This window comes from Vanacampus margaritifer, chromosome 2 (genome assembly GCF_051991255.1).
Source record: "Vanacampus margaritifer isolate UIUO_Vmar chromosome 2, RoL_Vmar_1.0, whole genome shotgun sequence".
Taxonomy (NCBI): Eukaryota; Metazoa; Chordata; class Actinopteri; order Syngnathiformes; family Syngnathidae; genus Vanacampus; species Vanacampus margaritifer.
In genome coordinates, this window is record NC_135433.1 from 33,816,410 (window position 1) to 33,841,796 (window position 25,387).

The following is a 25,387-nucleotide window of genomic DNA, read 5'->3' on the forward strand; positions in this document are numbered from 1 at the left end:
TTTCTTCTTCAAAGTTTGATTTATTTTTCAGCCAGGTACACTGTGCAAGGAATGCAATCCAGCATGTTTATTATTGTAGTTTACACAATGGGACTTTTTTTTTTCCTGCTATAATCTCTCTTACAGTTCGCAACTCAAATGTCTCACAGAACAATTAAAACATGCCTTGATCAGAAAACAGTTTTCACATTCAAAATGAGGAGCTAAGGCACAAGACACTGTGCTTTTCAGTATGATAACCACATTTAAATGAAATTACACAAAATAGAAATGTCATTTGGAGACAAGTCTGTTTACAACCGACCTCTCTATTTCTGTCTAAATCGATATTCTACAATGACACAACAATTGCACCAAGATTATGTGCATAAATTGCGCTGGAAGTTTAAACAAAACATACATAAACGTTGAACGTGCTTAATCGGATTACGTTAGAATGCCTGACTGCGATTCTCATAGGGTGGATGCTTACTTAATTGATTGTATTAAGTGTTTCATGTGTCGAGATTCCAACAAAAAATAAGCAAGATTTTATTTTTTTAAGGCCTTATCACCCAGCCCAAGGTTCTTGTTTTTTCCCTTGTTTGTGTTTGCAGTTCATTATTTTTAACAGCGTTTGCGTAGAAATGTGAGCTAATCGTAAACCTGAAACCCCCAATCGATTTCGGGCTCGTCGTCCAGGCGTATGATGAGGTAGGACACCAGCTGGAACAGGTTCTGCCACAGGCCCAGGAAGACGTATATGTAAAAGTCACTGATGTCTATTTGGCAGTGGATACCTGAGTAATTCAAATCACACACGCACTCAAATCTGTTGATGTAGTTGAGACAAAAGCCTCCGTTCATACACGGGTCAGAGGCACACTCGTCCATGTCCTTCTCGCACCTGCAGCCAAAATAAAGGAAATCAAGACAAAAGTATCATATAACAATTTCCCAACCTTTATTGATTATAATTTGGAGCAATCTGGTCAACAGTGTTGGATATCAATGAATGAATACTTTTTCTTTCTTTTATTGTCAAAATAAAATAATTTAAAAAGTGATTCATTTGTACTGAATGTCTCCTCACGCCATGTCTTGCAATGTTTTGCCTCTTTTGTCATTTCGGACTATCAAGATCTGCATCCACCAACATTTCCTTCACTTTACCCCAAGAATTTGTTTTTGTATTTCTGGCGTCCCCATGTGTGCTCAATTAGTCCAACGTAGACAAGGAACTAAAAGGAAATGCAAATGATGCATGTCCTACCATTCTCCTGAGAAGCCAGGTAGACAGAGACAACTGTTGTCCACTACTGAACAATTCCCTCCATTAAAGCAGCTGAAGTTCCATCTCGTACCGCTACATTTTGACTCAGGCAGCTGAGGAAGACTTGACAGACACCCCCCCCAAAAAAAGAAGAGAAAAGAATACAAACATTAGAACGTTTTATATTAGCTTAGTATGCCAATGCTAATCGTGATATCGTGATTGCTAACTCTTTAGCATAGGCTAATTTAGTTGGTGTTCAATGATGCATATGTACTTAAGATGATAATTAATGAATAGTTTTATCCACTCAATTAACCTACGTTGAACCTTAGTGTTTTAACAAAAAAAAATGTTAAAACAAAAAAATGTTACATTTATGAAAATAAAATGTGGGATTTCGAGGCCATGATGGAATAATCGATAGTACAATCGATTATAAAAAGATTTGAAAGTGACAGTCTTTATATATATATATATATATATATATATATATGTGTGAAACTTGATGAATGAGAATTTTACTTAAATAGATGTTTGGAAACAGACAGTTCTGAAAAATTAAATGCAAACATATTGTACTTGTAAAGTTAAATTCAACTAAACTGTACTTAAAACATTTACTATACTGGAGTCTCATGGATAGCCACACTACACTTTGAAAATCCATGCATCAATTCTGAATACCGCTTATCCTTACATAGATCAATTTAGGGTGTGTTAAGTGTTTTTAGAATGTAGAAGGAAGCCGGAGTACATAGAGAAGACACACGATAGCATACTGTGCTAAGGGTTGTGCTAACCCAGGGTTGGGCAAACTCTGTCCTCGAGGGCCGGAGGCGTGCAGGTTTTGGATGTTTCCCTTCTCCAACACAGCTGATATATGATCAGCTCATCAGCAAGCTCTGCATAAGCCTGATAATGATCCTGTTGATTGGAATCCGCTTGTGTTTGAAGAGGGAAACCTCCAAAACCTGCAGGGCTCCGGCCCTCGAGGACCGAGTTTGCCCACGCTAATAGTCCACTGTGCTGTTTAACTGCTAACATGTTGAAAATACTATTTTTAGTCATTCATGTTGAGGCACTTACGGGTTTGTTTCGATGTACCATGGGATCTCGGGAATTTTCTCACTGTAAGAGACATGTTTTCGTTAGTACAAGATATAAGTCAAGCTGTTTCAGGGCATGGAATGCTGTTTGAACATTTTTTTGTGTGTGTGTCCAGCCAAGGTTCATGTGCTTGCACATTCTTTGTCCTCATTAGTAAGACAATTCAGCACACCAATAGAACTACCTCATGTTACTTTTCGTTTTCCGGCTACTCTAACATTTCTACACATTTGTAAGACAACTTTGGCATGCTAGAAGGACAACTACATGTTATTAGAGAGGCAGAACTGCACTTTAGTTGGTATCTGCTAGCTACTAGTACTACTAGTGAAGCTGCTGACTAGCAGAATTATATACAGTAATGGTTGTCACTAGTCGAAGGAGAATTACCCTTTGTGTATTTAACCAAACTAAATTTTGTCTTACATAAGTCTGCTTAGCTTAATGCTAACTAACAATGCCTAATGCCATTGGTGGGCTAAAAATATAACAATTTAAGAAACCGATATTTGAACACAAAGTGCATCAAGATTTAGTTGGGAAAGTCTTTGTTTGTGTCGGCCTGACTATTATGCAAGTCACCACTGTATGTTTTTATAAAGTACAGTTTTGTACAGTGGTATTTTCTTTATCGAAAAACACATTACGTACATTTTTGTTGTTTTTTTTGTCGGGGAGGCTAGAACGGATTAATTGCATTTACATTCATTTCACCGGGGAAAGGTGATTTAAGTTACGAGTGTTCGGTAAAGTAAACTTGTATCCAAGGGCACCACTATTTGGATTTTTGTGTATTTTGGGTCACTGAAGTTATCAACTTTTTGGGTGAAAGAAGTATTAAAGACTTAAACTGGATATGAAAAAAATGCTCAAATGGCTTTCCATACATGCTAAATTTTTGGTGTTCTTAATGATGAATAAGAACTAACTTGCAATATTGGCCAGTCAGGTTCTGGGGGCAGAGACATGAGTAGCTCTGGAATCCCTTGAGGCATGTCGCACCATTGCTGCAATTGCTATTCTCACAAAAATCCACATTCATCTCACACTGCGACCCCGTGTAGCCTTGCTCACACACACACTGGTACCCCCCAGGAATGTTACTACAGTTTCCATAAGAGCACGGCTTGGCCACGCAGGGGTCACTCGGCTCTTGGCACAATGGACCGCTCCACGTCGAGGGGCAGTTGCAATGATGCAGGTCGAACAGATCCTCGCACGCACCCTGGTTCTGACAAGGATTGGGCGCACATACGCTCGCCCCCCAGCAGCCGTATTGTGGACTGGCGTTGACGTTCAACTGCGAAAACTGCTCTTCCTGAGGTCTGAGAAGTTTCAAGTCTGTGTCCAAGTGGAAAGGAAGTAGAAGGCCCCCAAATTCTGCAGGACCCAGACATCCAGAGAAACTCATTGGGGAGTCCAAACTCAGCGCACCTAGGAAAATATCTGCTCCTTCTGAAAGAAAATCCAAGTCCCCAACACCGAGCTTTGATATTTCGGCTTTACTCCCATCCACATTTATAATCCACTTCGAGGCTGCACTGTCCATTCTGAGGCTCACAGAGTGCCACTCTCCGTCACTGACTGCACTCTCACTCTGTATGGGCAAACTATCTTGGCCCACTCCAGCCCGGTGCTCCACAACCACTCGGGAGTCCTGAAGGGAGACAGTGATGTATTTGGAGCCCCTTCGTGCATGCAATATGGTGGCAGCAGTCTGTCTTGTGCGGAAGCTGAGCGAGACACCGCTAAGGCTGATGGTCCGGTTGTTCTTCCCATTGTTCCGGTAGTGCAAAATTCCACTTTCTGGACGAATTGTTACATTGGAAAGACCTATAGAGAGGAAGAAAAAGGGACTTTAAGGCACTCTTTTGAACATTGACCATTCTTTAGAGAGGGTAGTTAAATATTGTCTTTATAGCTGTTATTTAGCCACCCATCAGATTTGTTGTTTTCGCAATGCCATAATTATCACCTGTAGCTACATGATGGTGTAGATGCCACGGACTTCCAACTTCCGGGTTTCATACATCGGCTTTGGCGTGCGCAGAGCTGGGGGTGCAAGTGTTGGAACGTGGCCAACAGTAGCTGGAAACGGCGCTGATGTGTGAAACCCGAAAGTCAGAAGTCCGTGGCATCTACCCCATTATATCATTTCTCTATTTTGTTTCAGGTATTGTTTGGACAGATGTGAGGCCATCAGATTTTTGACAGCTTAGACTTAGACTTAGAAATCATACCATTTAGTTGCCCATGGCTCATCAACTGGCAATGATGCAAAATTGCCACCTGGCAAAATGATTTTCTGTCCTGACTGCAGTTTAGTGGCAGTTTGATAGGTTTTATTGCTGTCACACTACTCCAACAGTTAACACTATACATGACGAGTCTCTTGAAGCAGGATTTGTTCTTGATAAAACATGCAGCAAAAGGCCTGCTACTACCACCGTGGATGAAAACACCAAACTCCTAAAGCAGGCACAAAGCCAAGGAAAGTCTACTTAACGAGTTTCACTGAATCTCAACATCAACAAAAGCTTGAATTAGTGGATGCTTCTGGGAGTGACAACTTTAAAGTTAGTTCAATTTTTATCATTCCGCACAGCATTTGCTCAATCGAGGTTTTGTTGATGCTGAGTTCCAGTGCAGCCCTCTGCGTAGACTGTGCCTGTCTTAACGCAAACATCTGCTCTACGAGTTCGGTGTTTTCATCAGTGGTGGTAGTAGCCGGCCTTTTTCTGTATGTTTTATCAAGAACAAATCCTGTTTTGAGAAATAGTGAAGAATTTCTGTCTACGCCTGTTGTGCAAAACATCCTGAAACATTGAACAGTTGGACATTCAAAAGTTTCGAGTTTAGGACGTTCTTCTGTTAAGGTTGTTGTTGCAATATAGGTACATCCTGAAATGTCACCCCCAATTCTCCTGTCACTGAGTATATGTTCCTATTGGCCGAGGTATTTAGCTCCCCTCCTTTTTTCCCCAAGTGAACATGTGACATCTCCTGCAGGACTCGTCATCGCAAACCTCCACCAGCATGTGTCTGTAGACTTAATCTGACCAGGGATTAGCACGTTTTAATGGAATCCTATGTAGCATCTCTGCTTCAACTCTGTTCCCTCCTGCTATCAGCCACTCTGTAATTAATTTAGTGCCTTTGCACCAGTCAGTGGGCCAAGGAGACCACATACACTTCCCTCCAGAGTTTCCAACCCAAGTTTAGATATGCCCATATTTGGCCTTCATTGAAGTCCAATTTCTTTATAAAAACAGTGTCGCGATGGTCTTATACTAGTGTATTTTAAGGCAAGACAAGTGTGAAACAGTTACTTATATGTCACTCACACTCAAAGCCATGCGAGCTCTGCCGGCATACAGTGGAGGTGGGACAGGGAGACAGCTCACACCATTTCACCTCCTCGCAGCGCTGCCCTGCCGTGTTGGGGGGGCAGTTACAGGTGAAGTCGTCCCACATGGAGTAACAAACGCCACCATTGAGACAGGGGTTAACCTACAGAAGAGAAAAGGAACTCAAATCGGTCTACTGAGGCAAATGTTGACAGAGAGTGTGCTCGAATAAGAATGTAGCTCAATTTGGTAGAAAACATGCTCTCCGCAATAATTTGTACAAGGTACAAATGGATGTATGGATGATTCATACATTCATTTTCTGTTGTGATTATCCTCGTTACGTTCACGAGGGAATCAGGGCTAATAATAACAGATGATGATTTGTTTTGTCCAATAAGATTTCAGCCTTTATGGGTTGCCATGTGGATCCAATCTGCCTATGGCCCACAGAATCAGTAGTGCCGGTCTACAGGCATGGTTCAGTTGCAAATACTCATTGCCTAATGTCATTATATATTATTGTCAGCAACTTACCGCGCAGGCGTTGTCACTGCTGCATCCTGGCGCAACACTTATCAGCTGTTCCAGGTTGTAAGAGTCCACAGCAGTTGTTATGGGATAGAACTGAAGTCGCTTATTGTTCATCCTCAGATCCTGGACACATCCTTTAAAGTAGCCTCCAAATGTGGCTGACGCCCTCGGGTCTGCTAGTCCACCCATAAAGACCCGATCCCCGTGATGCGCCCAGATGTGTCTTATGGGCCGAGAGCCTTGAACCTGGGCCGACTGGATCAAGGTTACCTCTAGACCTTCTAGCTTCACAGTCACCAGATGAAAATGGCCGTCAGTGATCACGTTTTGGCCGAGCAAAGTCTCAAAGTTGTTGACTTGAATTTTGACTCTGCCCTGATCCAGCCAAAGGCGGAGGTACTGACTGGTACTGTTGGCCAGGATCAGGAGGAGGCCTCTGGGCTGCCTGGTTCGAATGAACATGGACACAGTTAAAGTGTCACCAGGGTTGTCGTCTATTGAGAAGACGGCGTAACTTTCCAAGGCTTTGCTCCCAAACCTTGCAGTGACATACTCTGCGAAGGGAAACAAAGTTATTTACAAATACAATATTTCACAAAAGTGAGAACACCCCTCATATATTTTTGGGGTTATTATATCTTTTCATGGGACAACACAAAATAAATGACACAATGGAAAGTACAGCTTGTATAACAGTGTACATTTACTCTGCCCTGAAATTAACTCAACACACAGCCATTAATGCCTAAACAGCTAGCAACAAACGTGAGTACACCCCTATGTGAAAATGTCCAGACCAACCCAAGTAGCTATTTCCCCTCCTGGGCGTCATGTGACTTATTAGCGTTACCAATGACAGGGCAGTTTTTTTATGTTGAGAAAAAATACCTAGGTACAGGCACAATATCGGCATCGGCCAATACTGCAAAGCTGGGTATCGGAATCAGTATCGGGGGCCAAAAACCGGTATCAGAACAACACTATCTCAGGTGTAGTCTAGCCTTAGCGTGATTCTTTAAGATGGTGTAATTCATCTAGATAAGCTTCTCAAACCCACGTTTTTGAAAATCCTTTGCCCAGGTGTTCCCTGAATGCCTCCTCATTGCATGTGTCTGAACTCTATGCTATTTCTACCTGTAAGCTCCTTTAAAGTCTGTGACTAACTTTACTGTCCGGTGGTATCGCAAAAAGCCACATCACAGGATAGTAAGATTAGTGACCCGTTCAACTTTTCTTAGTCATAATCCAATCAATCACTCCTTTATGTATATACAGTAGCACCTGTCATGCTTAAAAAGCAAATCTTCTAATCTTTATGGCACCATACTTTAACTTTTAAATGTTTTTGGGCCAAGGCGAGATTAAATGGGGGTTCCTATTGAACATAGGAAAGGACAGTGCTGGGCCGACATGACTCACTGGTAGAGTGGTCATCTCTCATCCATGAGGTTGTGGGTGCGATCCTCACCTCTGGTGACCATGTTGAAGTGTCCTTGAGCAAGACACTGAACCCCAATTTGCTCCCAGTGGACCTGATAGTAGCCGACCACCTGACCTGTTGCTTTGAATATTGTTGCTGCAAAGGATTATGGATATCCATCCATCCATCCATTTTCTTAACCGCTTATTCCTCACTAGAGTCGCGGGGGTGCTAGAGCCTATCCCAGCTAGCTTCGGGCAGTAGGCGGGGTACACCCTGAACTGGTTGCCAGCCAATCACAGGGCACACAGAGACAAACAACCATCCACACTCACAATCATTCCTATGGACAATTTTAATGTTCAATTAACCTGCCATGCATGTCTTTGGAATGTGGGAGGAAACCGGAGTACCCGGAGAAAACCCACACAGGCACGTGGAGAACATGCAAACAGGAAGGCTGAAGCCCGGACTCGATCTCACGTCCTCTGCACTGGGAGGCGGACGTGCTAACCAATAAACCACCGTGCCGCCCGGATTATGGGTAACATCTTGTAAATGTTGGTCAAGAGTAACCTATCCTAAAGGTGGCTTAAAGGCTTAATTGAGCCAGCTTTCCGAAGCATCTTTAGAACAACCTTTCCTTCAAGTATTCTCATTTGAATAAATTGGGAAAAGAAAACCTAACTCGAAGCAAAAACCTGATTCCAAAGAGGTCATTAGAACTTCTCCTCCAAGTCCTAGTATGTCATGGGAATGGGAAATGAAAAGAATCTAAAGAGAATCTAAAGAGGCCCATATACTTCTATGACATCTTACCGTCTGCACAGTTGCCGCCCTCATACGGTCTTTGGCACTCGCACATGTAACTCCTCCATCCCTGGCTCACGCAGCGACCTCGATTCTGGCATGGTCCGTCATCACATTTGTCCTTATCGTTGCATCCCATTGTCATGTTAACCTGGACGTCTGAAACCTTCCCCGACGTAACCGGCACCACCAGATGGGAGTCCACAAGCACATCTCTGAAGCAACCCAGAAAAGCATGTGGGAGTTCTGTTTTGTAGTCTGAAGCTGCTCCTATGAAGAGGCTTTGACGTTCTGTCCCAGGTTGAGGGAGAGCAGAGGCTGCCTCCAGAACTTGGACCTCGGTTTTGCTTTCCCTGGCACAGTTTCCCTCAGTACAGAGGAGTCGGATCAGGCTGACCACTCCGCCGAGTGAGGCCTCCATTGTGTGCCATTTGTTGTTGGACAGAAATTCTGGTAGCTGCTGAACCAACGTGCTGGATCCTTGGTTTTTGAGACTGCGCAGGCACAGATAGCCATCCATTAACTCAATGCTGAGAAGGAGGCCGGCCAATCTGCGTTGCAAGAGAGTCCCAACAAGTCTTTCTGTCCGGAAGCTGAGTGTAACATTCAGAGGGGCTTCTGGGTCAACAAGATGAGTGTCTATGTACATGTAACCTTGGCTCTCAAATGAAAAAACAGTGGAGGTCTGGCATTTGGAGCCTGAGAAGCCGGCAAGGCAGATGCATGAGTAACTGTGTTTCCCGTGTATTAATAAGGGCGAGCATATTCCATCATTTTCACATTGGTTGTCATCGCAGCCCGAAAGTGCAACAGTACAGCTCTGTCCCCCGTATAGACGACCGTAAAGGCTCTGCTGGGAGCAAAGGCATCTGAAACCGCCAAGGTGACTCTCACACACGCCACCATTTCGACATGGCTGCTGTTCACATCCGGTGATGTTCCCGTCAGAGAAAATACCTAGAAAGACAAGATTGCATCATTGATACTGCTTATGAAGTGAGTTGAGTGGACTTTTCTGCCGCTATACAGCGCTCATATCTCAAGTTTCATCTTTTATCGGAGACATATACACCCAGATTGTTTTGTCACAACATAACGGGGTAACAAAATGTTTTAGCACTAATCGCAATGCACAAAATAGTCTAGTTATAACTGATAAAAGTTACTGACGGACTAGTGAATTTCATATTCTCACTTGTATTAGTTTATTAGTTTAGTGTCAAAAGTTGAGGGTAATATCAAAATTCAAAATTCTTGTTATAAAAAAAGCATCTTTTCAAATTAAATATAACATTACATTAATCTGAAACACAGACTAAATGTGTTCAAACAAACAAGCTTTACCAAATAAGGACATTTCTAAATGACACCCATTTTTTTGAACAGTAGTATTCTACTGTGCTATATATATTCATGTCCGCCTACCTTCAAAAAGCCACCATAAAATCCAAACATACACCGTGAATTTTAACATTGTCCTCAAATCCTCCAAATTAATAGCTATTCAGGAAGATGTTCATTTTACGCCAAATCCAACTGGAAAATTATATGCAGCTCCATCCTCATGGCTGCTCCTCCATGCATGCATGTGTACACGCCTGCATCGTCTCAAGCCAAGATTGGAGAGATTAAGCTAATGCACTTACAATGTCTTACGCTTTAATTGTGTTGGCAAAGGGAGTGCTTCCAACCAGGAGGCTAATTTGAGTGATACCTCCAAGGAAGATCTGACTCTGAGTCTGAACTGTGTTTTTATTAGAAAACAGGGCGTGTGTGATTCAATGGAGACAATGTAAAGTTAAAAAGTGTAGAATAGGTCGATATGAAAGCAGTAAGAAAAATCCCTGTTTCATTTTTTTTTATGTGTAATTTGTTTTGGCTACAAATGAGTTATAACAAAGGACATACAAATGCACGTGTCTGTTTGGACGCATTGACATTCTCCTAACTAAGGAAAATAAGAATAAGAAAGTCTTTATTGTCTTTGGTTTAACAGTTACAACAAAATTATCTAAAGGTGTCATTAAAATGATGTATTCTCTCTCCATTTAGAATAGATGCATATTATTTTCCCTGCTGTGAAACAAGGACATGTGCATGTACTGTAACATGTTCTCTTAAATCTGTCCTAAGCACTTGGCAGAGCCGCTTGCTGGCCTGAAGTGTAAACTTTCAAAGGCAACTCAGGTAATTTGCGCTAATCTGAGAATGCTCTTCTCTTGGAACATTGGTAAACAAAATAAAGATAGAAAGTTTATATGATCTTTTTTTTTTTTAATCATTATTATTATTATTATTATTATTTTATTTTTTGTGGTTGTAATGGAGACTTCTCACCGTGACATAACATATTGCAACAAACACAACATTTTCGTGTGAAAACTTTTATACTTCAAATACTACAATATATTTTAAAATGTAGTACTTTCTAAATCAATTCATATAAAGTAAGTAAGACCCCTCGTGTCAAAACCGAGCATTTTAACCATATTTAAATTTTAACTACGTTACCCAAGATTCCATAGTACCGGAAACACTAACATTCGACATCAATACTTCCGCCTGTTTTGTTTTGTTTTGTATTTTTTTGTGAGTTATAAATAGGTATTAATTTAAAATGTCTTCTGATGTATTAGATTTTTACAACTTATTAAATCTTTAAATACAATAAAAGGTTTAGTCGCATATTCTTGAACTACCAATGGGCGAGCTGTTTGTTGCGACGCCTGTAGAATTTAGGTGGACGTTTCAGACGTATAGAAAATGATTATTCCTACGCTTATTTTCCCCCCCAGTGGAGGTTTTGGCTGGACTTTATACGTGTTTGTGAAGACGGTTCACATATTTGAGGTATGATTTTGACATTGGGGGGAAATCCCGTTTCAAACGCTAATGTCCATAAGAGCGCTGAGGTCGTTTGTCAACATCTCCTCAGAGGGGCCCTGTCTGTCCTGTGGCTGGTGGTAGCAGATGTTAGGGGTCCTTGAAGTGGATGGCGAATGTACAACCACAACACTTTCATTTAAGCAAGATTGGCTGTATAAATGCTTTACCGGTAGTTTCATGACGCAGTTTTTAGTGTTAGGTTAACCGGCAGCCAGATTTCTGCGTAATAATGCACCGGAGACACTACAAGCAAACCGTCGTTCCTTGTCATTGTAAGTATAGCCTACTAACTTACTAAGCATTACGTGGGTTTGTTTGATCCATGTACAATTTTACACATTTCGTACACAGTGCATGATTTAATCAAAACATAGTATTCAAGAGGTATTGTACACTGCCTACGTATGGTACACTTGTGTTAGCCATATGCAATGGAGATATAAAAAAAAAAAGAAAGTCTACTACACGTTGGTTTATTTTTTTTTCAGAAGTAAAAAAATAAGTGAGATAAGAGACAGATAAGTGGTTGCACAGGTGTGCACGCTCTTATAAATGGGAACGTGACTGTGTTTAAGATTAACCAATCACATTCATACTCATGTTGAATACACTAGGAGGCAACACACACCTGCTACCGTTGTACCTCTGATTAACCCCAAATAAAGTTCAGCTGTTCTATAAGGCTTTTCCGGACATTTTTGCTCTTTAGCAGAAGCGTGAAGGCTATTTCAAAGTGTTCAATAATTCATTCCACCTTGTCTCACAACCCAAAAACAGAAGAAAGGCAGCTCCAAAACATGCTTCACTTTCAATCTGTAGTTATGGTGTTCATTTGGTGATGAGCGGTGTACGTTTGTGACCATCATACTTATGGCCAAAAAGTTCAGCCTTGGTTTCATCAGACCATAATAAAATCTCCCAAACAAATGTGGAAACATTTGTTTGGAATGTCAGTCAGTAGGGGTGTGAATTGTCTAGTACCTTTCGATTCGATACCGATTAATCCCGATATGAGTCTAAAAATTTATTGTTGCGATTTATTTTATTTTTTTTACTAAATTTGAAAACACTAATCAGTAAACATGTACACTGTAAGATTTGTATGAAAATGTATTCATTTATCTGAAAATTCAGGCTTATAACTGAGCCACTGCACAAACAGGTTGCAGTCTTTTTCATGTTTGAACAGCACTGAAATAAAATATTAAGGCTTAATGTTCCATTAATATAACATTCTTCCATGCTTAATGTGTGGATCCTAACCCTAAGTAGGACGTTTTATTGAATATTCCCATAAAAAAATTATGTTTAAAAATCAATTTGGCCGCATATCGAATCGATTCCAGAATTGCGCGCTGTAATATCGCGATATATTGCCAAATCGAATTTTTCTAACACCCCTATTAGTCAATTTTAGCGCAAAACCTTCAAGTCTATGCTAAATTCATTTGTGGTTAATCAGTGGCACTTTAAATGGTGGCGGTTGAGTGCTGACTCACATCTAACATGAATTTGAATGTGATTGTTAATCCTGAACATAGTCATGTCCCCATTTACAAAAGGGTGTGCACACTTGCGCGATCACGTTATTTCAGTTGTTTATTTTAACTTCCCCCCTCCAATACATATAGTTTTTCATTAGGCTGGTACATGATAGGGAACAATAGTGTTTTTTTGTTTTTTAATTATCGCAAGCTCTTTTTTTCTTAATCCCCCCCCCCCAAAAAAAACTGGCATTTGAACAGATGTCTGTAGACTTTTTATAGGCTATAACAGCTAAAGATGACCTTTACATATACAATAGAGGCTTGGTTTATATTGAAATGGTTGAGTAAGTATTACTTTCGCAAAATGCTTGTGCTGTGGTTTTAGTTGTGCTGCATCATAATGGGAGGTGTTTTTCATTTTTAATATCCTTATTTGTTTGTTTAAGGTGTTCAAACACTTTCTTTGTAGCCCTTCAGGATTAAACCATGGTATCCTCAAACACCCCAATGGAAAAAAGAACAAGCAATTCTTCCCGTGCCAAATACAGCAGGCAAAGCAGAGCCATGAAAAAATGCACAACAGCATCCGGCACCTCAACCATCTCTGCAAGTGGCCGACAAGCAGCTCCACACATCCGGCACTTGACCATGGTGCATCACAGTCGCAACCTCGTGAACTTCTTGAACGAGGATCGAACTCGGCAGAGGTTCTGCGATGTGTCCGTGTCCGTGGGTGGGAAGCTGTACGGCGCCCATAAAGTGGTCTTGGCCCACGGGAGCAGTTACTTCCACGCCGAGCTGTCCAAGAATCCCGCCATGACCCACGTGACTCTGGATCACGTTGAGGACTCTGTTTTCCAGCACCTGCTTGCCTTGCTGTACACATCGGAGTGCGTTATTGCTGAGACCGAGCTCCAGGCTGTAACTGAAGCGGCCCGCTTCCTAGACATGATGGATGTGTTAAAGCTGCTGTGTGAGGAAGTGCCAAACGACAACCCGATAAGTGAGGATGAGACTGAATCACTAATGATAGCCACTCAAGGCTCATTAGATCAGCAGTTTTGTGTCGAAAACTCACCACAGGACGACAGTGTGAGTGATAGTCACCAGAAGATGTGTGTTTCTACCATGCGAAGATCAGCTCGAAGGAGGAAACCTCCCACCAAGTATAAGAAAGACGATATCGAGTGCATGAACAACACCGAGGAAAGACCAATAACTCAATCGCCAAGGGAGCAGTTTGAAGAAAGATGGAATGAAGAAGAAGCCACAGAATACAAACTGGTAGTGGATGAAACAAGATCATCACACGCGGAAGATTATTTGGCTGAGGAGGATGAAGGTCCCATTGAGGAGGGCGGTAAAGCATCGGCCCCAGGTCCCGTCTACCCCGAAGGTCTGACTCCTGTCATCATCCGCATCGCCAGCAAGAAAATTCTCAAGTGCCCCAAATGTGACAAGACTTTTGATCGAGCAGGTGGGAATGGTTACGTTTTAACTATCCAAGTTTATTTATAATTCATGTTTTACAGCTCACCGAATTGGTGATTGCGGTGTCTACCAGGCAAGTACGAGAGTCACACCCGAGTGCACACCAAAGAAAAACCCTTCCAGTGTGACGTCTGCCTGCAGCGCTACTCCACCAAATCCAACTTGACGTTTCACAAGAAGAAGCACGCCAGCAACGCTCCCGTCCAGATCAAAGAGCACAAGTGTCCCTTCTGTAATAAACTCCACGCTAGCACCAAAACCCTGGGCAAGCATGTCCGCAGGTGAGACCCCAATTTCAGACATTTTCAGCCTTGCCGCACATGGTGGAAATCAATCATCATAAATCACCAACATAATGCGTCTAGCATGTACGCAATAACATGCTGCTTGACGTGTTGCTTTTTTTGCTCTGTCCTGCAAGGTTCCACCCAGAACACCTCCAAGAGTTTCTCAGCAAGAGGAAGAAGAAGATGAAGAGTGAAGGCTGGAAATGTCCTGTGAGGACTGCGCTCCTTGTTTATTATTATTTTTGTAACCACAGCTAAAATCCTTAACTCGATCACAGACCACTGTCTAGCCATAGTAATGTGGATTCAATGAAATGACTTTACTCCATTTCTCTTTTCTTGCGGAACCAGATTTGTCTGAAGTCTTTTACCCGCAGGACTCACTTGCAGGAGCATATGATCCTGCACACCCAAGATCGGCCATTCAAATGTGCTTTTTGCGACGAATTCTTTAGGTCCAGGTTTGCCAGGCTCAAGCACCAAGAAAAGTACCACCTGGGTGAGCACTATAAAGAAAAATACTCCTTTCAAGTGGAATCAATTGCTTTCTTCGTGTAACAAATTTACATACATACTTGTAAAATGGAAAGGGTTTATTAAGCATAACAGAATTAATAAATAATTCAATGACAAATAAGCATGAATTATTTTACAAATTAGCCATTTTACAATATTTCTAGTGTTGTTCCGATACCGGTATTTGGAGAAGCCCCGATACTGCATTAATATATTGGTATCGGCAAGTACTAACAAGTAACATGCCGATACCATTATTTCCGACGCTAATAAAGGACTTTGGATGCAGCATCTTGTGTCTTGCTGGTGCACGACATTCACTCATGTGTGTGACTTGTTCACGGCATGCCGAGCCAAGATATCCTATTGGCCCTTGAGTGCTCTGAACCAATGGCAGGGCAGCTTTTTTTTGTTAGAAAAAACGCCATGCCGATACTGCAAAACTGGGTATCGGAACAACACTAGTTTTTTTTGCACATTACCTGGCCTCTGTTCATTTAAAAAAACAAAACAAATGTTTGTCGTTTTCAGGACCTTTTCCTTGTGAGATCTGCGGACGAAATTTTAACGATACCGGGAACAGGAGGCGGCACATTGAATGCACACATGGAGGGAAAAGAAAGTGGACGTGCTTTGTGTGTGGAAAGTCCGTAAGGGAAAGGTGGCAAAGGATTGAATTTGAATTTATTTATTTGAAAGGGACAATGCACATTAATCAACATTTTACAACATAAATGTGCTCAAGTTAGCTAAGTTAAGCTCATTTTCATTGGCAGACCCTCGGGCGGATGTAAGAGAAATGAGAGTCATTAAGATCACAAATCCATTTCCAACAATAATATAAGATAAAATACATTTCCTTTACAGTTGATGGTGCTAATTAATCTCTCTAAATCAATGAGCAGTTTTGGGCCGACTTTAGCCACTGTTTGAGTTTTTTGTTGAAGACACTTGCATTTGTCTCCAATTTGCGTTCAGCAGGGAGAGCATTCCAGAATTTAGTTCCCTGACTGTCCAAAAGTTGTTCTAAACTCTGGGAGCTCACAGTTAAGATTGTCGCACCCACCTAAGTGAGGCGAAATTCGTTCTCATCCCCTGCGGGAGGGGTGAGCAGCAGCAGGGCCCGCGCTCAGAAAGCATTTGATGATCTAACCCCCCCAATTCCAACCCTTAATGCTGAGTGTCAAGCAGGGCTGCAATGGGTCCCATTTTTATAGTCTTTGGTATCACCTGGCCGGGGTTTGAACCCACAACCTCCCGGTCTCAGGGCGGAGACTACCACTAGCTCACTGATCTGGTTATTAGAGATGGGGACGTTTGACACTGAGACTCCGGAGCATGTGTCAGCCGAGTGAGACAGACTGCTCGAAACAATGTATCAAAAGCCCCGATGAAACCTCCGTGATCACGTGCTGATGACGTATGCGGCTTTATGCGCGCTAATGAGATACCGGAAATTACGTAACTGATTCAAACCTTTTGGCGCGGTGTCAGGCGCACAATTCCCGCACAATGATGCATTTAAAGTTTCCAATTATGCATTATTTATAAATCGTGTGTAGAAGATACAGGCTTGAGCCACCGAGTTGCTTTAAGCGCTTCTCCAAGACCCTCAGTCACATCTCCCAAAGACTGATGTTGAAATACTTGTCATCTGGCTTCACAGCGCACTTGTGTCATATCCAAATCCTGTTTATAAAAATCGAATGAGTAACAGGACATCACATTGAACCATAGTACTGGTACAGTGTCAAAATATTGCAACACTTCCATGTGTACCTGATGATCATTAGACAGACACAAATGTAAGACTGAATGTACTGGTGTTATGTTGGAATATAAATCAATCAGGCGAATCACTTTGAAGATTATAGCTGCTATGACTCCAGCTGACCACCAGATGTCACCGGTACGATCTATCTTATGGGGCTTTGAAACTTCGACTCTTTTTCCAAATCAATCAGCCGAAAGCCTCAAAAGCTTCACAAGGCTTCATTGTCCCATCTCTACTGGTTATTGAGGCGCCGGTGGTCGGTCTACAGAAGCTCTGACGCCTCACCAGGAGAGCAGATAACAGTGGTGACACACAGATCTAAAAACATTCAAAGTACTAAAATTCACACCATTTTCAAAGGTAAAATTTTAGCTTGTGTTTTTGAATGATTTCACAATGAGGCCAGCTCATTGGTTTCCTATCTTCCTCACGCTGTCCTTATGTACTTCCTTTTGGATGCCGCCTTTCAAAACATTGTTTTCTTCTGGTAGAACGACGTTGCGCGAGCACATGCGGATCCACAGCGGCGAGAAGCCTCACATGTGTGGTCTCTGTGGGCAAAGTTTCCGCCACAAAAGCTCATACAGGTTGGTCAAAGGGCATCTGAGTTTCATTTATTGTTCACTTTGTGAATTTTCTTGCACTTGTGTATTTGTGACAGGCTCCATTTGAGAAGACACCGCAATGACAGGCGCTATGAGTGCGACGAATGTGGCAAGACCTTCGTACGCCACGATCACCTGACCAAACATCAGAAAACGCACTCTGGTACAATCCTCTTCAACCCCCAAATATATTTAAGAATGGTCCTCATAATATGGCAGTGGAATTTATCACTGTCAAAAACTGAGCTGAAAAACAAAAATAATGAAATGAGAAACCTATCACAATGGTGCAGTTTGCCAGATAGTGTACAATTCCTCAGAATTGACGCTCCAAGCTGTTGTTGCCATTTCAACACTTACAACACCTAATGTGTCTGTTGAATCTACAGTGGTGCCTTGAGATAAGAGTTTAATTCATTCTGTGACCAATAGCACTTTATAGCTATTGGGTTGGTTAGGGTTAGGGTTTATGACAACATAAAGTAATGACATCATTAAATGGAATGTAAGAGATTAAATAGTTTTTGCCTTTTATTTATTTTTTCCCAGCACTTCAACTCATTGGACGTCGTGCTACTCCTGATGGCTACATCTTGGCCATCTGGGAGGTAGTATTGTCTATTACAGACAGAAACTTTTTTTTTCTTTTTCTCTCTACCCGTATATAATGTGCACCCCAAATTTGCTGGTATCTATGATCAAAGATTATCTGCATACTTATTTGATAGATTGGGTTTTTTCTTGGTCAGACACATTTTTTGTTGTTTTAAAGTGAAATTCTCTTACCTTGATAACAGTTTCAGCTGTCAAAAATCAAGTTCACAGATATATGAATACCAGTAGCGGTACTTAGATATAACATGCCCTTTTTGAACTGTGTACCTACTGTGTTGCTAAACTACGAGGTCTAAATTGTCAGCACATTTCGTCAATGTGAATAGCACACACATTGGCATTGCCAAAAAGTAAACCTCGTGAAAAACGGTTGGCAAATTTACAACTTAATTTCATTGTCCATGCATTTCCATCCGGTCCGTGGAAAGCATGTACTTGTATGAATCAGTCCGTGGTGCAAAAAAGGTTGGGGGTCACTGGCTTAAAGCGTTATAACATGACTTTTATTCTAATTTCATTAGCCCATCTTTAGTGTTTTGCATTGTACTGTTAGCCTTAAGCTAACAGATTTGTGTATAATTTTTTTGACAGTGTCTAGAATATTTAATTTTTTTTAGATGTTAAGTCATCTCAAAAACTTAATTTCAATAAAATGAAAAAAAAAAAAAAGTTATATCACATCATCAACATACAGGTCCAGTAATCGGTAATTATATCACATAGGTCATGCCGCCCCTTACAGGAGGAGGCAGTCATGTTTGAATATATATATATATATATATATATATATATATATATATATATATATATATATATTTTTTTTTAGTATCAAAAGTCGACAATAAGTGGCTTTTTAGTTTAGGTCGTTGCATTCTATTAGTGCACAACTAGATGGCACTAAATTATACTTTTGCTTTTAAGGTATAAGGTAGATATGGTTGTTGCGTAACGTATAATTATCTTTGTTTTATGCTTAGTTTGGCTATAAACATCTTCTGGGAGTGGCAGTATATCAGCCAAACAGCTGCTTGATGTGAAGTGAGCCGAGTTCAGGATGCATATCTCAAATTCTTGCTCGCGGGTCAAAGAGAAGAATCAACCAAACCAATCACTCATATCGCAAGGCATCACTGTATTATTTACACCGTGCCTGCTTTATTTCAGGTGAAAAAGCACATCAGTGTGAAGAATGTGGGAAGTGTTTCCGACGGCAGGATCACCTGGCAGTCCACTACAGAAATGTTCATTTGGGCGAGAAAGTGTGGCAGAAGTATGTTGTCAACATACGCCTAGTTTGCATTTATTATAGCCATATTATTCTCTCTCTCCTATCTGTAAAAAAAGAAAAAAGATCTCCATTCTTATTCTTGTAGGTATAAAACACCCACGCATCAATGTGAGGTTTGCAAGAAAGAATTCAAAGGAAAGTCCAGTCTGGAAATGCACTTCAGGACCCACTCAGGTAATTGCTTTAATCATGAACGTGAGCAGCGCCTCCCCAACCACTGTGCTACGGCGTGACCAGTTTCTTCTGCATTTGCATATTCACTTTTTTCTTTCCCTCTTACTCACTAAGAACCCATTGGATGTTTTGTGCGCATGCCAATTTAACACTGTACTCTGGCGCCATCTTGTGGTTACTTAGTGTTGACAAATTTAATTCATTGACTGTCTGTTTGGTTTGAATACACCTGCATGGTGCAAGATTAGCTTCTAGCTGCACTACCAAATTACCAATACAGCTACTAATAGCCCATGTGGTCTGTTTTGTAGTTACAATTTGCCTATATTACCTAACATTTAATACTGCCTGTAAATGCCTATAGTTTTAATTATGCTTAATAGTTTGTGTCAAGTGCTCATGTCCCTTTTTTGGGGGGGATTACGGTCTTTTCAAATACTGGTACTTAAAAAAAAAAATGATGGCACTGAATCATTTTACTTGGTACTTGAAACAATACTACACTACAGTATTTTAATTTATTTTTTGCAATTTGTTTGATATTCCTGTGAAAGGTGAGAAACCCTTCAGTTGTCCGGAGTGCCACCAGACATTTCGGATCAAGAAGACCTTGACCAAGCACATGGTAATCCACTCGGACGTGCGTCCTTTCAGCTGCCAACAGTGCAACGCCGCCTTCAAGAGAAAAGACAAGCTCAAGTATCACGTGGACCACGTCCACAGCATCCGCTTTCTTGAGCAGCCTCTCGGCGGAACCCTGGGCCAGGACAAAATGGGCCCGGATCCTTTTAGTACGGAACCCAAGTCGGACGTCTGTGTGCCTGACACTTTAGACTCCGTCCAAATGGCGGGTAGACCTGGGCAGGGCCAACTGGACGCTGAAGAAGTGCATCCAAATTCGGGCTACCAGAGCTCAGACCTGGCATTTTTAGAGAAGTACACCCTGGCGCCCCAGTCGACCAACATCGTCCCTCCCGTGAGGAGCGATCAGATGCTAGACACCCGAGAGCAGGCGTACCTGGGAACCCTGCTCGCTTTGGATTCCACTTCCTCCGTGGAGAACATCTCAAACTCGAACCAAAGTCACCGGTGAAACATTAGGCACAGTCTTGCAAAACCACAAGACAAACGGAAGAACTTTATGTACAACTGCTAATAATGACAGCGGTACTTTGACTTAAGTATTTATTTTACTTGTTTCAATTATGAATGAGATTCAGATATACGTTTGAATGAAGTCTCCTCCAACACACCTGAATCAAGTGATCGGGATAGTTATCAGGTTTCTGCGGAGCTGGCTGATGAGCCGATCCTTTGAATCAGGTGTGTTTGAGGAGAGATGCCTCGAAAACATGCAGGACCTGAGTTGAAGACATGGTACTATCCAGAATTCACATTAAAGCTGCACGTCGCAAGATACAGAGTTTTTGCAGATTTGCGAGCCCTCTGGCGAAAAGCGGAATGGAAGCCAGCGACGTGCACGTGTCCAGATTTCCGAGACGTTAGTTAGTGGTAGTTTTATTGTGCTTTTCTTATCATGAATAGACCCTATCGCATTTTTGTGACGAGGTCTTACCTTTGACAGTACAAAGCAAGCTGTGGGCCCCGTTTGTTAAAGTGTGGATCCTTATAATAAAAACACGTACAGCTTCTTTGCTCTTGCTCAACTCTGTCGGTCTTTATTCAACATGCAGCGTCTCCACATCAACACTTGTTACACACTCAGGCTTCATCCTGCCTCTCGTGGTACAAGATCGCCCCCTATTGGCGTAACTGGTAACAATATATCATATTGTTACACCGTCTCATTCTCTTAAGGTTTTTCCACCTACTCAATTATTAACACTGCTCCAATATTGATCCACGTCCTCCTGCGACGCTTGTGCGACTTCAGTTTTGCCTTTTTTTTTTGTCACACGAGACAGTGTTATGGTTTCTTGCTCGGTATTCTGACCGTGGTCGTCGGGGACACGGGAGATTTTTCCCTCGGTCAGCGTCACTTCCGTGGAGAACACCCGTTGCATGTCGCCAAACTTTAGGTCCGATGGTCGAACAAAAGGACCCACCGGGCGACGGAGGGTCGCAGTATTGGTTTATTATTATTTTGACCCACTTTTTTTATCCACTGTGACACACGCTTGTCTTTTCCCACGGACTCGTAGAAACACTCCCAAACACTTCCGCCTTCCCAGCACTTCCGCGGAGCAAGAGAGAGAGCGTATAGTGCTTAAAAATGTATTCGTATTTGACTTGTTTTAGTGCAGTGCATTTGATACGCGCATTTTCCGTCCATTGCTTTTCACTTCAGGGTCTGCTTTTTAGCTTTCATGTGCATTTTTTACATAAATTACAACTTGCTTCAGTCTGTGGCCTCCTTTGAGCATAATGGATGATTGCTCAAATTATAGAGGCACCACAAAATGATCCTTGCTTTTTGAGCAAAGTTTTATTCACCACGGTCCATCAAACATTACAAAGTGAATTTCATGTGCGTGGCAAGCAAGGAGTCAGTGATATACATAAAGCTAAAAATAGATTGGCATTGACAACAATCCAAACATCATAAGAGAGCTCCTGTGACATGCTGCTACTTCAACCTTGGCTTTTTTAGCATGAACCCTGATGACAAAGATAGAGGATTTAATCAGTCAGAATAAAAGAGCAAAACTGACATCGTCTTGAAAAGAAAAAAAGTTACTTACAAATGTCAGTTCCACCCAATTACAACCAAAATTCATGCGTTCATTAAATAGTTGATCGTCTGTGGGATGTTAATGAATAATAATTAAAAAAGAAAAACGATACTCACATTGGCCATGTGTTATTCTTCCGTTGTTGCACTGCCACATCGAATAATGAGTCACCTGCCAGTGTGACAGTTTGACACATTCCAGTTTCACCATCATGTAAATATTGAACTCCGTCATGTTTTATTTGGGGGTATTGATCGGTGTCCAAAGAGCAGAAGGTAGCTGTACACAAGCAACAAAAAAGTTCATCAACATCTCCTGCGTATAAGTCAAACGTTCCCACTTCATTTTTTTTCATTTTTTTTTAACCTTCGCAGGTGGGCGTTGTGGACCACTCTCCGTTAGTGTTGCAGTACACCTTCTCCGGACCCACTCGTTTGTAGAAATTGCCACAATGATATGTCAAAAACATAGGACCCCTTTGCATAATCTCACCATTGTGGACAGTGGGAATCCTTCCACATTGGTCAACTAAAATGGGATATTAGAAAAATGCACTCAACATGTCAAGCATTTACTACCTAAGCTGATGAAATTATTGGATAATGAATGAGTAGCTTCTTGTAGTAACTTGTGGATAATTATAAGCGGTGTTGGTTAATGATCCTGCAAGATAAAAGGAAGACACCATGAGTAACACATTTAATTTTGGGGCATTTCAAACTGGTTCAGTGGGATAATATTTGAAAAAAATATATTTCTTGCTTTCCATATTGTCACTGCCAGGTGAATAATCACATCTCCAAAATAGTAACTTTAGAAATAACTAAGCAATGAACTGTTTTATACTTAGTTTTAGCGTAAATAAAAAAGAGAAAGCATTACAGCGATCAATTTTTAACAAAAGCGGCGTACTCAACCTATCACTCATTATTGACCACTTACTAATTTCTCTTTTGTGTGTGTGTGTGCCTGTTTCAATTTATTTTTTATTTTTTTGTCCATACCTCCATCTGCAGGACGTGTTTCACTTCGCGTAGATATTGTGGAGCCACCAGGGGTCGGCTTTGCTTGTTTGACTGTGAGGAGGGGGAAATGTCAATTTGAGCAAAGATTGAAGTTTATGGTAGTTACATGCTGGGTAGTCACAACTATTATTTTGCTAGCAACAGTTGGATGCTGCGTACACTTAAACACAAACAGCCAAAACAGGAACAGCATATCTGCTTTATTTTACTTGCTGCAGGATGGGGGGACTGTCCAGGTTCCATCAATGCAAAAAATGGACTTAGCCTGTTTTCCCTCTACATCATATCACCCTTCACATTCGTACACCATTTCAGTATCAGAAGCATACACATCCTGGCGAGGGCTCTGATTTATGATTACAGCGTGTGGGATTTTAGGGGGATCATCACATGCCTCGATACTTCCTGTAAAAACAAGACCAATAAATGGTATGTATAGAATATGACAAAACCTTCAGAAATTGGACAGACTTACGCTCACAGGTTGGAACAGAAAGCCAAGTTCCATCGACACAGGATTTGTATGAGTAGCCGGGATCACAAGTTATCCTTATTTCATAACCATTCTCATACCAACCCACGAAGCTCAAAGTGAATTTTGCATGAGGGATAGTTGGTCGAATGCATTGTTGACATCTGGGGAGCAACAAAAGAAGAAGGAAAAAAAGTTTCAGGGGGGGGGCACCATTACACCTTAAATCGTACATTTCAATCAGTTTATAAAACACACAAAAAATTGGTTGATAACCTAGAATTATATATATATATATACACACACACACACACACACACACACACACACACACACACACACACAAAATTTAAAAATGAGAATCAATTACAGTAAACAATATTTTGTTTCTTTTTTTGTTTTATCAAATGATTGGGTAATTTTATTTCACACATGCCTTTATTCCGACCCAGACTGGTAAAAAGTCAATACAGATACAAGGTGTATTTTCATACTTTTTAAAATACTGTAATCAGTTAATTAGTTATAACCTAAATCATGAATGAGAATTAATTATTTTATCATTAAAATAACATATTTTACACATTTTACATCCACATTTTTATTTTGTTGTTGAAATTTACGACCTGGTCATTCTGTCCCATTAAAAAAAAAAAAGTAGCCTTTTGGGCCATACATCTCTAATATTCCATAAGTCAACGACCAATCATGGCTCACCTGTTTTCTGTGAGCACTGAGCAACTGTGATGTCATTTTTAGTTGAAAGCAAGTGGCAAAATGGCCGCCGCCTGAGAGGGATCAAAATGGCTGGATTTTGCTGCTTAATTGATATTCCACAAATGCAATATTAATCAGAATGCTGTGTTTAGACTAGTGGGGGCACATACAACATATAGAACATTTGGGGGTTGACTGCCTTTTAAAAGTGAAGAAAATTTGCAATTTCAGTGCAGTATTTAGCAAGAAACACAAAGTCAACATACAGAATTTGCATCATAGGTGGTGCCACATAAAATGATGTGGCGGGCAGGATCAGGGCCTTGAGTTAGACATTTGTGCCGTATGTCCAACACTTACCAATACATTGTGGTTGAGTGGAACACTTACCAATACATTGTGGTTGAGTGGACCATTTCCCATTCTGGCATGTAATTGTTCCCCACCAGCCCTCCATTGCTGGCTTGAGTCCATTTTCACACGCGTAGGGCAACACGGTTCCATGCGAATATGTGTCTTGTTGAGGTACAAAATAACCTCCATCCAGGCTGGGCGCACGACAAGAACCCATCGCTGAAACACAGCGATGGGTTACAGAAAACCAAGTCAGGAAAATCCATCCAATATTGTTCTTGAACATTCCCAGTAGCATCATGATTAAAAAATATATTCTGAGTAGGCAAATAATGCTGTGGAGTCCTTTTGTGGTCAGTGGTCAGTAAATAACTGCAGATCTGACCTGGAGATGAAGAAACAGCAAACATTACTGCGTCATCAAAGGGTTACAAATTAAAACAGAATTATATCAATGAGTTCTGTACTTGAGTCACGGCATAAATGTGAAATTTCTCAAAGTATTAATTTTCCCAACAAATAATGACGTA

General features: G+C 41.3%; 3 protein-coding genes across 4 annotated transcripts; 1 reads left to right on the forward strand and 2 right to left on the reverse strand.

Moving 5' to 3' along the window:
* Positions 1–6: 6 nt before the first annotated feature.
* On the reverse strand, positions 7–10,078 carry LOC144044158 (protein crumbs homolog 1-like). The gene is made up of 8 exons (XM_077558390.1): positions 9,899–10,078; positions 8,483–9,430; positions 6,247–6,797; positions 5,707–5,872; positions 3,292–4,195; positions 2,342–2,383; positions 1,253–1,375; positions 7–886 (listed from the first exon to the last, which is right to left on the reverse strand). Exons 1-8 carry the CDS (start codon positions 9,945–9,947, stop codon positions 634–636), a joined length of 3,036 nt encoding a protein of 1,011 aa, XP_077414516.1. The 5' UTR covers positions 9,948–10,078; the 3' UTR covers positions 7–633.
* Positions 10,079–11,031: 953 nt separating this feature from the next.
* On the forward strand, positions 11,032–21,248 carry zbtb41 (zinc finger and BTB domain containing 41). Of its 2 annotated transcripts, XM_077558799.1 has the most exons (12): positions 11,032–11,323; positions 11,409–11,631; positions 13,316–14,323; positions 14,411–14,618; positions 14,759–14,834; positions 14,976–15,123; positions 15,672–15,801; positions 17,406–17,501; positions 17,576–17,682; positions 19,299–19,404; positions 19,508–19,596; positions 20,151–21,248. In XM_077558799.1, the coding sequence occupies exons 3-12, from the start codon at positions 13,333–13,335 to the stop codon at positions 20,687–20,689; spliced, it is 2,490 nt and encodes an 829-aa protein (XP_077414925.1). In that variant the 5' UTR covers positions 11,032–11,323; positions 11,409–11,631; positions 13,316–13,332; the 3' UTR covers positions 20,690–21,248. The 2 variants fall into 2 exon arrangements, with proteins under 2 accessions (XP_077414925.1, XP_077414924.1); XM_077558798.1 differs by having other exon boundaries at positions 11,032–11,631; positions 13,293–14,323.
* A 775-nt stretch (positions 21,249–22,023) lies between these two features.
* Positions 22,024–25,358, reverse strand: LOC144043078 (complement factor H-related protein 1-like). The gene is given in 6 exon segments (XM_077556319.1): positions 22,024–22,568; positions 22,656–22,830; positions 23,294–23,365; positions 23,544–23,719; positions 23,790–23,950; positions 24,890–25,358. Coding segments are annotated over 6 exon segments (1,020 nt in total). The 5' UTR covers positions 25,159–25,358; the 3' UTR covers positions 22,024–22,401.
* Between the last annotated feature and the right edge of the window lie 29 nt (positions 25,359–25,387).

What these genes read in the sequence shown, in the direction of transcription:
- zbtb41 (XM_077558798.1), top strand. Translation starts at nt 13,333, where the DNA reads ATGGTATCCTCAAACACCCCAATGGAAAAAAGAACAAGCAATTCTTCC. An exon ending in GGAAAGTCCGTAAGGGAAAG is followed by an intron (nt 15,802 to 17,405) that starts GTGGCAAAGGAT and finishes TTCTTCTGGTAG; the next exon opens with AACGACGTTGCGCGAGCACA. An exon ending in GCACTTCAGGACCCACTCAG is followed by an intron (nt 19,597 to 20,150) that starts GTAATTGCTTTA and finishes TTCCTGTGAAAG; the next exon opens with GTGAGAAACCCTTCAGTTGT.
- LOC144044158 (XM_077558390.1), bottom strand. Translation starts at nt 9,947, where the DNA reads ATGTTAAAATTCACGGTGTATGTTTGGATTTTATGGTGGCTTTTTGAA. An exon ending in TGGTACATCGAAACAAACCC is followed by an intron (nt 1,376 to 2,341) that starts GTAAGTGCCTCA and finishes GTGTCTGTCAAG; the next exon opens with TCTTCCTCAGCTGCCTGAGT. An exon ending in CCTGGCTTCTCAGGAGAATG is followed by an intron (nt 887 to 1,252) that starts GTAGGACATGCA and finishes TTTTGGCTGCAG; the next exon opens with GTGCGAGAAGGACATGGACG.